A 12,116-nucleotide genomic window follows, 5' to 3' on the forward strand; every position below is an offset into this window, starting at 1 on the left:
TGCACACTGCAACCTCTCAACAACCGACTTGGCAATCATTTATCAAACCTCCCATCACTGTCGTTGAAGGCCAACTCCTCTTGTTTTTCACACCAGCTGCTCCTTGACAGCCGGGAAAGACCACCTGGTTGGCCTTTCCCTAGAGTAACATAAGCTTAAAAATAAAGTTGTTCTTTTCTGAATGATAAACTCCAGCACTAAATTGTCATGGCAACCAAAGTATAAATATTAGACACACTCAAAGAAAATCATCGGCACACATATCATATTCTATTTATAGCTTCAGCTTTTAGACACTTAACCATGGATGAGGGAATGGGCAAGCTTGTCCACTATCCATTGTCTAACCACAATATAGATCCCATCGGAGCATGGCCTGAGAATATGAACCTGTAGTAGCTTTAACCTTACATTAATTCATAACATCATCTCACATATGAGACCCTGTTTTAAGGTACCAGTGGGCCCTATTGCAATCAAGCATCCCTTATCATGAATGATTTCAAATATTCAATTCACCTGCTCCAGTTCACTAAGGAATTCCTATATTACTAAAGGCCTACTTACTTCTATTTACAACTACTCATAAAGAGGATCAGAAACTATTCAAGATTTGCAACATCGGCGGGGAGACTACTAATGGACAACTATGATTGCCTGTCCAAGCTTTGAATTCCCTACCCATCCATCAGATTTTTAGGTAAGCTCAATGGGTAGGGGAGTGTGTGAAAGCCTTGGTCATGTTCTTCAAAGCTTACCATGAAGAGGCATGAAAGGCTTAGTAGCTCTCAAAATAAGGACAGATCTACAAGTTGAATGGCATGTCCATGGAGGTCTACACTGTTAAGTTCCTCAGCCGCAGTCAAGGCATCTTGTTCTCTTACATATTCCACGCTACCGGTCCCCTGCTATGTAGAAAAAAATCAAAAAACAAGGCAACAATGACACAAGCTTCTGGCTACACACATCGAAGAAAATATATTGAAAGAAGGTTGAAACTTTACCATGGGATCGCCGTAAGCGTCATAATGGATGTCACAGCCCTTAACTGGACCAATCCTTGAGAAGAAGGCCTAATAAAAAGAAATAGAAGCACGAATTTTGATGCCTTACCCCTAATGCAAAGCAAAAAGACAAGGATTCTCATGCTCTAATCCTAATACATGAAAAGGCAAGGAGCAAGGAGTTTGTAAGCCCACTCCGAAGTAAAAGCATAGATTCTTGGAAAACAACCCTACTACAAAGCGAGAACATTCTAAAGCCCTAGCCCAAAGCAAAACTCAACACCATAGTAAAGCAACCAAGCATGCGCGCGCGCACGTCATGCATGCACAAAAGCACGTGCACACACTTACTCTCACTCACCTTCATTTCTTCGGGTGTTACTTCCAGAGCTAGATTTAAAATACACAGCCTTTTGCCTGGCACCTTAGATGAATTGCTCCGTTTGTGAATTGCAGACTGATTTCGAAAAAGGCAAGCAGTACAACAATTTGAGAAATTAATTGATAAAGACATGCCAAGGTTAGAGCTTGTGCTCAAAAATTGCAGTTTACTTTAAAGACAATCTAGTTCAAAACAATTGGGCTCTGGTAGATTCAAAAGAGGGACAGAGATCTCATTACATGGTGGGTAGGCCTCCTGCAGGCATTTCATGACAACGTTAATGCAAGCAATATCCATGGGTAGACTTATTGTTCAAAAGGCAAGGTTTTCCAAACATAAGAGCCAGGTTTTATGCAAACTTTAGGGCAAGCTTCTTCTTAATCTTACACTAAGCTAAATATTTCTTTAACAACAATCTGGTTAGGATTTCTGCAACACAAAGCAAGGGGTTCGCCTATGAAAAGAATGGGTTTTGCAGAGAGACAAGGAAGAAGAGATGACAGCCATGTCAAACAAAACCATGAGAAGGGCTTCCTTCTGCACAACCATGTCGCACTTCAGCCATGCCATAAAAACCAAGGACAGCTGTGCCCAAAAAAAAAATTTGAAGACCAAATTTTATGTTCAGAGAATTATGACCGACCATGCCAACACGCATCCCAAGACAAGCTTCCATGTCTCAGAAGTTTCCAGACCTGCTGTATAACATAACAGGAAAAGCTTCCATGTTTTGCAGATGCACTGCCATGGTCGGGAAGGGCTGGGAAGTCTTGTCATCCCCAAAAAACAAATCTCATGAGAAGTTCTTCCACGTTTCATGGATGTACTAGCATGCCGGAAAGCATCATAGGAAGAAGACATATGATCATGCCGAAAAACATTGCAGGAAGGGCTTTCACAATCTCCAAGATGTGCTGCCATTTCCAAACAACATCCTTCAACGTTCCAGAGATATGATCGTAAGAAGAAGACGTGTTGATCATGCCGAGAAACATTGCAGGAAGGGCTTTCACGTTATGGAGATGTGCTGCCATTACCAAACAACATCCTTCAAGTTCCAGAGACATTTGGCCACACCAAACAAACATGATGGGGAGGGCTTACTCTTTCAGAGATGTGCGGCCATGGTAAACAACCTCATGGGGAGGGCATCCTTCTTTCAGAGACGTACAGCCATGGCAAACAACATCACGGGAAAGGCAACCTGCTTCCAGAGATGTAGGGCCATGCCAAATAACATCATGGGAAACCTGCTTTCAGAGGTGTAAGGCCATGCCAAATGACATCACGCCTGCGTCCAGAGGTGTACGCCATGCGAAGAGAAGAACATTACAGGCGTACCACCATGCCAGCCAAACAACAGCATGGGAAGGCACCCTTCGTTCAGAAATGTACAACAATGCCAAAAAACACAGGAGAAGGGCTTCTGGGTTTTGAGGTTGGCCAAGCTTGCCTGAGGGGGGGAGTAGAGGGGGCCAAGGAGGCCGGAGGACGACAAGGGGCTGAGTCGGCGACGCCATGGAACGGCAGCAACACGAGAAGGCGCAGGTGTAGGGGCAGGGGCAGCTGGATCAGGATCAGGTGCGCGTGGAGAAAGATGGTGGGATGCCGCTGACGCGCTCCAATGTACTCTCTTCTTTTTGCCTCCTCTTCGTCGTTTGCGCGAGCTCAAGCCCACGCCCATGTTGCTCTGTGACGGGTGACGATCCTCCATATCCATTCGCACAGGCTCTCTCCCTCTCTTCCTCTCTGCCTCTTCTAGCCATCTTAACAGTTGCGACTTGCACCCCTTGGGCTCCATCGACCTCTCCACTTACTCCAACATTTACACCGGATTCCTATCATCATGTTTTTTTTTTTTTTTGGCAAATAGACCAAAGGGATGCTTTGGTTCAGCTTCTTAGTGTCACCAAGCAAGGCATTCTTCCATTCGAATTGGTACTGCGTCCCTTTGTCACAAAACCACCCTTTGTCACAAAGCCACTGGCACAGCCCTCTCCACTGAGATTGAGCATAGGGGCATGCCAAAAAGAGATGGAAAACATGTTCTCTTTGCGATTGACAAAGTGGGTAAAGATTGAGATGTCTAGCCTGTAGGCAAGTCGTTCCCGAGTAGGGATTTTATGAGATGGAGAATCTTCCAGAGAAAAACATTGGCCTTAAAGCATGGGGTAGGTTTCGAGAGCTTCGTAGTGCATCTATTCCAAGCTTCAAGAGGGTCTTTCATTTCCATCAAGCAGCCAGTCAGAGATTCAAGCAAGTTAGGACATATGCAGCCTTCATTCTCAATAGGGGCTTTCCCAAGGCAATACTCCAGTTAGAGAGCCAGTTGTCAAGACTAAGCCGAAGAGTTGTGGGCCAGTGGTGGGCAAGAAGTGCATGTGCTATTGCCTACAACAACACATTGAGTGCCGAGGTATGGGCAGAGAGCCCATATTGCATGGCAACGTCTTCCTAGTCGTGCCACTATGCAAGTTGGACATCCCAAAGGTCATGCCAAGTGCAGAGGCCCACCTTATGAAGCTTAACGGCTTGGTGCAGGTGCATGAAAGCTTAAGGCTTTCCTTGTTCCTTGTTGTAGTGGGACCAAATGTTTTCAGCTAAGGCGCCATCACCAACCAGTGTCGCCCAATCCATTCTAGTAGTGTGGCTAAAATCTCTTTACCACCCAGAAGCTATTCTGAGAATTCCTCTCTGGGGGGGAGCCAAAGTTGGTGAATCCTAGCATTCTATCTCTTGGGAGCAAGTATGCACACCCAAGCAAAAAGTAGGACTAGGCATCACTAACTTAGCCACGCAAGCAACGAACCTCACTCTCAAGTGGTTACAGAGAATTAAGACCGATAGACCGTGGTGTGTGATCACATGACATTTCATTCAACAAGCTAGGGGCCTCCTATAGGACAGGCCTCTTGAGATAATGGTAGGGTCTCACATGACGCCACATGATAGCAATTACTAGGAAATGCTCCATCAAAAACTTCCCACTTCTCCAAGGCTTCTACCATGTAGCTTTGCTGAAAACATAGAAGTGGCAACAAAAACAACATATGCTAGGAGGACATGTTTAAGATTTATAGAGTAAACTATGAATTATAATAATAATATATTATATATAGTTGACATAATGGATTTTCTAAATTTTCCTTTTATTAGATACCCTCGTAAACCTTTGAACAAGGATTGCTTGTGTTCTAAGGTTTACGAGGGTATCTAATAAAAGGATATTAGATACCCTCGTAAACCTTCGAACGCAAGCAATCCTTGTTCAAAGGTTCTAAGGGGGGGCAAACTCAAAACGTAAGCAATCTTGAGGCAATCCCGAGAGAGAGAGAGAGAGAGAGAGAGAGAGAGAGAGAGAGAGAGAGAGAGAGAGAGAGTCCACAACAAGGCCTCAAATTGAGAGAGACAAAGACAAAGAGGGGTGGTGAGCATAAGACATGCATCGAGAAAGAGTGTGCGTAGTAATCACTCTGTATTTTAACATGGTTTCACCAACCTAACCTACCATGATTTACCATCTTACCCAATTGAATGGGCATTTATCTTTTACAAGACGACACTAGAACATATAAAACAGCTTTACCTTGTCCTTAATGTCAAATAGGGAAAGTCTAAGGACTTCATGTACATATTTGCTTAAGACTTATAATAGAGGACATACCATTTTTAAGTTTGGTCAGCCTAGTGTGAAAACTAATCACCTATATATAAGTCATTTTTCATAATAAGCAATACTTCATGTACATATTTGCTTAAGACTTGTAATAGAGGACATACCATTTTTAAGTTTGGTCAGCCTAGTGTGAAACTAATCACCTATATATAAGCCATTTTTCATAATAAGCAATATGTAATCATTCTTTTGTAATAGTTTACTTGTGAGCTCTTCGCTTTCCTCCTCTTGCTTTCTTGTGAGATGGATTCATGCATGCTAGATGGATGCTTCCATGATTATGCATGTTTGTAGGTTTTTTGCTTGCATTTGCTTCCCCTTCACTCATCCCTCCCTTTTGTGAAAGAGAACCATCACAAAGGACCATCTGTTGTTACCTCCATCTAGGCATAGAGAGCTCTCCCATCAACCTATTGACAAGGAGAATTTTAGTGTGACAATGGAGTGAGGACAAGATGGATGGGTTAAAGCATCCACATAGGGAAGTTTTAGTTTATGGCTCTAAGGCAAGACCCAATGACACATACTTCAGCAAGGCTAAAGTAAGCTCTTAACATATTTGGCATCACTGTCGAGGAGTAGCCTAGGGCTAGCTCTATCCATCCATCCATTCCAAGCTATTAGGATTACCCAATATTGCCCAGTCTTGATTATTAGGAGGTCACGCTCCAAAAAAAAACATACAGTGTTGGAGTCCTTAGATGTGTTTAGTTATTAGATTTTGAATTTTCTTTGATGTTTACTCGATGTTTATCTATATTAGGGCATTCTATTTTTATATCTTGGAAGGAAAAAACCTTGGTTACTTGGTGATTTGCATGGTTTTAGAGCCCATAAGGCTTTGATCTTATTGCATTAAGCAAAGGAATAGCTTAGCAATTATGATTAGGAGTGGATTCCACTCTAAAAACATGAGTATTAAGCTCTATTAGGTTTGGTTTAAAGTATTAAGCTCCATTAGGTGTGTGAATTAGAGTAGGATCGTTAAATTTTATTTATGCATTTCATATTTTTTATATACTTTTTCATGCATTGTTTGAGTTGATAGCTTAGAAGCATGCAAATCCAAAAAAAACTTAATTAATAATCATTAACTAGAATTAATATCCTTAATCACCTCCCATCAAGTCCCAAAAACCTCAAAAAAACTCCAAAAACAAGGCCAAACAAGCTCTCGAGTTGGGACACGTGAGCCCACAATCTCACGAAAAAAGATGTGAGTCAACACTTGAGTCAACACATGTGAGCTATGACTCATGAGCCTGGAGAGATGAGGTGCAAGCTTGGAGATGTGAGTCTAGAGATGTAAGTCAACGACACACGAGTCTAGATGTAGGTATACTTAATATTGTACTAACCAATTATTATTATTATCTTAAAAGACTTGTAAGGACATATCTACTCATATTCTTTAAGGATTTTCTTATCATACAATCTGTAGTACCAACTACAATTTCCAAGAAAAAATCTTATCCTTTGTAATTATTGGGGCAATAAAGTACAATTATTATCCACGAATAATTGCACACCAATCCTGTCATGGGCATAGTACATAAAAATCCATGTCCCAGGTAAGCCTATTTCATAAAAATAAAGTATGTGAGCCTAGTTCATAAAAAATAAAGTATGTGAGCCTAGTTCATAAAAAAAGGTATGAGCCTATAGACGTGAACCTATAGGCATGAGCCTACAAGTAAGAGCCTACAAGCATGAGCTTACAGAACGGGAGCTTATAGACGTGATCTTATAGGTGTGAGCCTACAAGCATGCGCTTACAGACGTGAGCTTATAGGTGTGAGCCTACAAGCATGAGCCTATAGAGATATGTGAATCTATAGATGTGAGCTTAGACGCGTGGGTCTAGAGACGTGAACCTAGGGATGTGAGTCTAGAGGCATGAACCCAGGGACGTAAGCCAATTAAAAAAAAGTTTAAAAAATGAAAGACTCGGCTATAATCTCCAAGAAAAATTCTTATCCTCTGTAATTATTGGGACAATAAAGTATAATTATTTCCCACCAATAATTGCACATCCTATTGTAGGTCTAGAATATAAAAATATGTGTCCAAGGTAAGTCAATTTCATAAAAAATAAAATATGTGAGCCTAGTTCATACAAATCTATGTCCAAGGTAAGTCTATTTCATAAAAATAAAGTATGTAAGCATATTTCATAAAAAAACGTGTGAATCTATAGAGGTGAACCTATAAGCGTGAGACTAGAAGCACGAGCCTACAAGTGTGAGCCTACAGATGTGAACTTACAAGTGTGAGCCTATAAGCACAAATTTACAAGCATGAGCCTACAAACGTGAGCCCAGACATGTGAATTTATAGACGTGAACTTAGACACGTGAGTCTAAAGGCATGAACCTAGGGACGTGAGTCGAGAGGCATGAACTTAGGAAAGTGAGCCAAAAAAATGTTTTAAAAAAATGAAAGACTCGGTACTTTTAAAAAAGCCTATTTTTTGTGTCACATTTTTTTGGTAGCTAGAGCAGAAAACATACGTGTTTGAAATTAGTTTCAAACTTGCTTCAAGAAGTATAAAGACCCATTTCACCAGAGTGAAACCCTTGATGCAACCCAATCTAGACTAATTGTTAGAAATGATAATACATTTGACTATAATGCATCAAACCACACTTCCTCAAAGCTAACTAGCCTTCGGTCCTATCAAACAACACTCAACAGAGCCACTCAATAGAGCAGAAACTTCTTTGGATCCATCTCAAGCAAGCGAGGATCTTTAGGACAAGATGAGCCAACTAAACATAGACATAATGATCAGAGGAATAGCAAAACACCTAAAAACACGAGCCACCATGGTCCTCCAAGCCTCAAATTCACCAACTGGCTCTATAAATAGCACTATAAACTCATGAAAAGGACATTAAACTGCCTTCTTTTTCGGCAAAGCTCCAATGAAGGAGCGAGAGCATGACCAAGAACCTCAAGATTTTATCCCTCAGGAAGTGATCAATCATGTTGGTGGACACTAGAATGTTTCAAACATTTGGTGATCTTGAGCTAGGATTATTCCAAGCCGAGCATGACCACTAAGTAGCAATCAGGACATGTCTCCTTTGTTGTACCATTAGGGATGAGTTTTCTAATAGAAAACACACATGGTGTAAGTAGAATAGTTGTGGGTACCCTGCTTGAGGTGTTGGCTAGGGCTTGGGGTTGCCCTTGGGACTAGCCTTGCCACTATTGGCCTAAACGGCTGAGTAGATTTTTTGCTAACTCATCCATGCTTATGTCCTTGACTAGGATTGTCCTAAATGGTTGACCATTTTTTGCTAACTTATCCATGCTCATGTCCTTGACTAGGATTGTAGTTGGTGTGCTAGTTGGAACCTGTTGAGGCTTTGGATGATACGTCTCCTATCTCTTGGTTCGGGTGGAAGACTTCTACATCCTTGTCTTACAGATTATCTACCAGGTCTATTGCCTTATGGTGGTGGTAACACTCATCAAATATATAGTGTTTGAAGCATCTTGCTTTCCAACTATATCACATAGGCTACACTTATCTCGAGCAAGCCCTCACCATACAAGAGATGCCACCATTCACACTATCCATGTGGCTCCGCCAAAGATATCTCCATTAACAAAGCATAGGAGGGCTATGCCTTTTTCTAAATCCACAAGATATCTCCATTGATGATAGAAGGGCTATGCCTTTTTCCAAATCCACAAGCCTGAAGATGAAGAGGATAACCTTAAACATCCTCAAAAGTTAAACAGGGCAAGAAAACCAACCTTCTTCTAGAGAAGAAGATACGCAAGCTGATGAGGCGCACTTTTCTGGCAATTTGGGCTACAAAGGAAATACCTAGGAGCCAAACCCAACCTCATGCATAAGAAATTCCTAGGCTAACCCACCCACCCACCGCTCTACCTGGTCCAAATCTTAATCTACACCCCACCTATAACCCTCTCATTAATCCATCTATATTATCCTCCACGGGGTTATTTACTTCATCCGCAGTTCCAACCCCCCAACCTAGATCTTCTCCCCCCAACTTAACCACCTCATCAAACACATCCATAACCCCCCCCATCATCAAATCATTCCATAAGGGGTCTAATCTCAATGAGGCACAACCATCAACCACTTAAGAAAAATCAAGTGAAAATGATGGGAAGGACATAGGGGTCAACAATAACTCACATACTCTCACATTCCAAGGCAACATACATCCTTCACCATGGCACCCATACAAGTTTGTATCAACCCTAGGTTCATGCCAATCAAAAGAAGGTGGTCCTAGTATAAGTTCTTATGCATGGAAGGCAATGGGATCAACTATAACTTTTCATACATAAGTTCTTAAGCATGAAAGACAATGGGCTCAACTATAACTTTCTATACATTAACAGACCAACACCACTCACCACCCTGGAGGTGCTACCATAGAGATGAGGCTATAAAATGAAGACCTTTAATGACCTCTACACTATAGTGGCCACATGTTGGTTCTTCTAGTAGCTCATTATCCTTATCCTTGTGAGGAGGTGCCCAAAATCCAATAGACAAGCAAAGGGTGTTTTTTCTTTGACCTCAATGAAGGTCCCAACCTCCGTCCGTCCCATGAAATAAATCTTAATGTCATGATCATATACTTCCAACGGCCACAAGGTGGTCACTTTCGAAAGACATGATAGATACTAGGTTGTGGAAACCCTATGGCGGCGACTCTTATTGCATTGGTTTTCTTGCAAGCCCTTCATCACATCCTTCTATGAGATCAATGGTGTCTTTGGAACCAATGCGGGTTGGTAAGTCTCATCTCCATGATGCCGAGCCTCATCTACTACTTTCAAACTGTTTGTGGGCCCAAAGTCAATACAAAACTCTTGTTTAGGTGTGCTACAAAAACAAGCTCCATGGAAAGGAGTCAAAAGAAAGCAAAAAACCAAGACTCAAAGAAAGTAGTGTGCTACAAGTTTGCTCCAAAGGATCTTCTACATGGGGATACCTTCAACCCCATGCCCAGGCACATGACATCTATAATATATAAGCTCGAAATTTAGACACATCTAGCATGAATAGGCATTGCTACCTCAAGCACCTACATTAAGCCTCATCATCAATAGTAATCATACAGGTACATTTTTGGATAGGGGGACCATGGTGGTGGCGTAAGCCTAGTCCATGGTATGACCCACTGTTGGATCCTCCTCAAATCAGCATGAACCTTATGTGGCCTCTTCTTTAACCACACAAATCATTACTCCAAATAGCCTATATCCTAGTGCTCAATAATGTCAAATCCCTTATGTAAGAGAGAATTCCCATATCTATTACAACTATGGCAAAGTCCACTATCACATCATCATACAACCTTATGTAAGAGAGAAAATGGAGGTCAAGTAAATATCAAGGAAAGTTAAAAAAATAAGAGGCAAAGGAAGCTATCGATTTGGAGAAATCTTCAAGTTTGGAGGATAACACATACTAAAGGCACACCTTTTGCCCATTTCCCATGCACATCACATACATATTTCACTAAGGGTATTACTCCTTTTTTGTACACTCCTTATAATATGCACCCTAGCCTACATGTTTACATCGTACATGGCCAAAGGCCTACCATTATAACAAAATCCTGCCCATATAAGGCTTGAGTTTGTAATGAGAACAGGTTTTAGGCACCCCATAAGTATGGGTAGCCGGGAAAATCCCAATTGTAAATGACTGGTAGGTGTGTAAAGACACTTTTGATAGTACAATCTACATTTGAGCTCAAGCTTGGGAGCACCTTCATTCTTTCTTGTCTTAACCTCTTCTTAATTCTTACATGCTTTCATGTTTGTCATTTTCTATAGAGTCTTGATAAGTTTCTTGTTTGCATGTGTGAATTCTTGAGTGTGTGTGTGTACTTGAGGTAAGCTTACTTGATTCTTACTTGTGATTAACCAGGTGTGGAGTGTGATTTTGTGAGAGAGAGAGAGAGAGAGAGAGAGAGAGAGAGAGAGAGAGAGAGAGAGAGAGGAAGCTTGCTAGATTCCCCCATGAGGGCTTGATCTCCCTTGAGGTTTTCCATTCCCACTTTCAATTTGCTTTCACGCTCTAGATGGATTTGATGAGAAACACATCACATCAAGCTATGGCTATGCAAGCTTATGAGAAAAAGAGATGATGTAAAACCCTAAATTAAGGTGGATTCTATTGGAATTAGGGTTACAAGAAAGCACACAAAGCTTGGAGAAGAAGCAGCAAGAATGCACACAACACAAAGTGTATTAGATTGTGTCAATGTACAAAAGATGAGTTAGCCCTAGAAGGATGGGCGTATATACAAGCCGGGGGAAAAAACCTCCTAAAGAGGAAAAAAGTGCCCCGGCGGTCCTAAGTGTGTTCACACACATCACTGCCTATATATATATGGCAACAAATCCCCCCTGGGAGTGATGGTGTGAACGAGAGCTGGCACTCATTTATAGGGGAGTGCCATGCCCGAAGTAGATCAGTCCACAAAGGGGAGCAAGCCCAAAGCTTTGCGGAAAGCTTCGAACTTCTCACGATGAAGCGCCTTTGTGAAAAGATCGGCGAGGTTGTCCTGTGTTGGCACATAGGCCAAGCTGATCTCTCCTGCTGAGAGTCTCTCCCTGACATAGTGATAATGCACCTCAATGTGCTTTGTGCGAGCATGAAAAACTGGGTTTCTCGCAACTGTCAATGCGCTCTGACTGTCAGTGAAGATAGAGGTGGCAGACTCCTGTCCAACACCCAAGTCATCCATAAGCCGTCTGAGCCACACACACTCAACCGTAGCTGTGAAAGCTGCCCTGTACTCAGCTTCACAACTAGAAGTGGCCACAGTAGGTTGCTTCTTGCTCAACCAAGATATGCATGAGCTACCGAGCATGAAACAAAAACCACTTGTGGACACTCTTGTGTCATAGCAACCAGCCCAATCTGAGTCCGAAAAAGCATGTAAATCTGGCGGCAACGATCCCCCCTTGGGATAAAACAACCCAAGATGTATGGTGCCACTCAAGTAGCTAAAGATGCGTTTAACTGCCTTCCAATGTTGAGACCCTG

At 41.9% G+C, this 12,116-nt stretch overlaps 1 protein-coding gene across 4 annotated transcripts; it reads right to left on the reverse strand.

Moving 5' to 3' along the window:
* Positions 1 to 238: 238 nt before the first annotated feature.
* Positions 239 to 3,221, reverse strand: LOC147610309 (uncharacterized). Of its 4 annotated transcripts, XM_086786300.1 has the most exons (4): positions 2,840 to 3,221; positions 1,366 to 1,461; positions 1,005 to 1,073; positions 239 to 905 (listed from the first exon to the last, which is right to left on the reverse strand). In XM_086786300.1, exons 1-4 carry the CDS (start codon positions 3,185 to 3,187, stop codon positions 789 to 791), a joined length of 630 nt encoding a protein of 209 aa, XP_086642426.1. In that variant the 5' UTR covers positions 3,188 to 3,221; the 3' UTR covers positions 239 to 788. The 4 variants fall into 4 exon arrangements, 2 of the variants coding, with proteins under 2 accessions (XP_086642426.1, XP_086642427.1); XM_086786301.1 differs by lacking the exon at positions 1,366 to 1,461; XR_015264040.1 differs by lacking the exons at positions 239 to 905; positions 1,005 to 1,073 and having other exon boundaries at positions 2,491 to 3,221.
* Between the last annotated feature and the right edge of the window lie 8,895 nt (positions 3,222 to 12,116).

This window comes from Cibotium barometz, chromosome 49, assembly GCF_041138505.1.
Source record: "Cibotium barometz isolate CiBa-2024 chromosome 49, ASM4113850v1, whole genome shotgun sequence".
Taxonomy (NCBI): Eukaryota; Viridiplantae; Streptophyta; class Polypodiopsida; order Cyatheales; family Cibotiaceae; genus Cibotium; species Cibotium barometz.

What these genes read in the sequence shown, in the direction of transcription:
- LOC147610309 (XM_086786300.1), bottom strand. Translation starts at nt 3,187, where the DNA reads ATGGAGCCCAAGGGGTGCAAGTCGCAACTGTTAAGATGGCTAGAAGAG. An exon ending in TAACACCCGAAGAAATGAAG is followed by an intron (nt 1,074 to 1,365) that starts GTGAGTGAGAGT and finishes TCTTTTTATTAG; the next exon opens with GCCTTCTTCTCAAGGATTGG. An exon ending in ACGCTTACGGCGATCCCATG is followed by an intron (nt 906 to 1,004) that starts GTAAAGTTTCAA and finishes TCTACATAGCAG; the next exon opens with GGGACCGGTAGCGTGGAATA.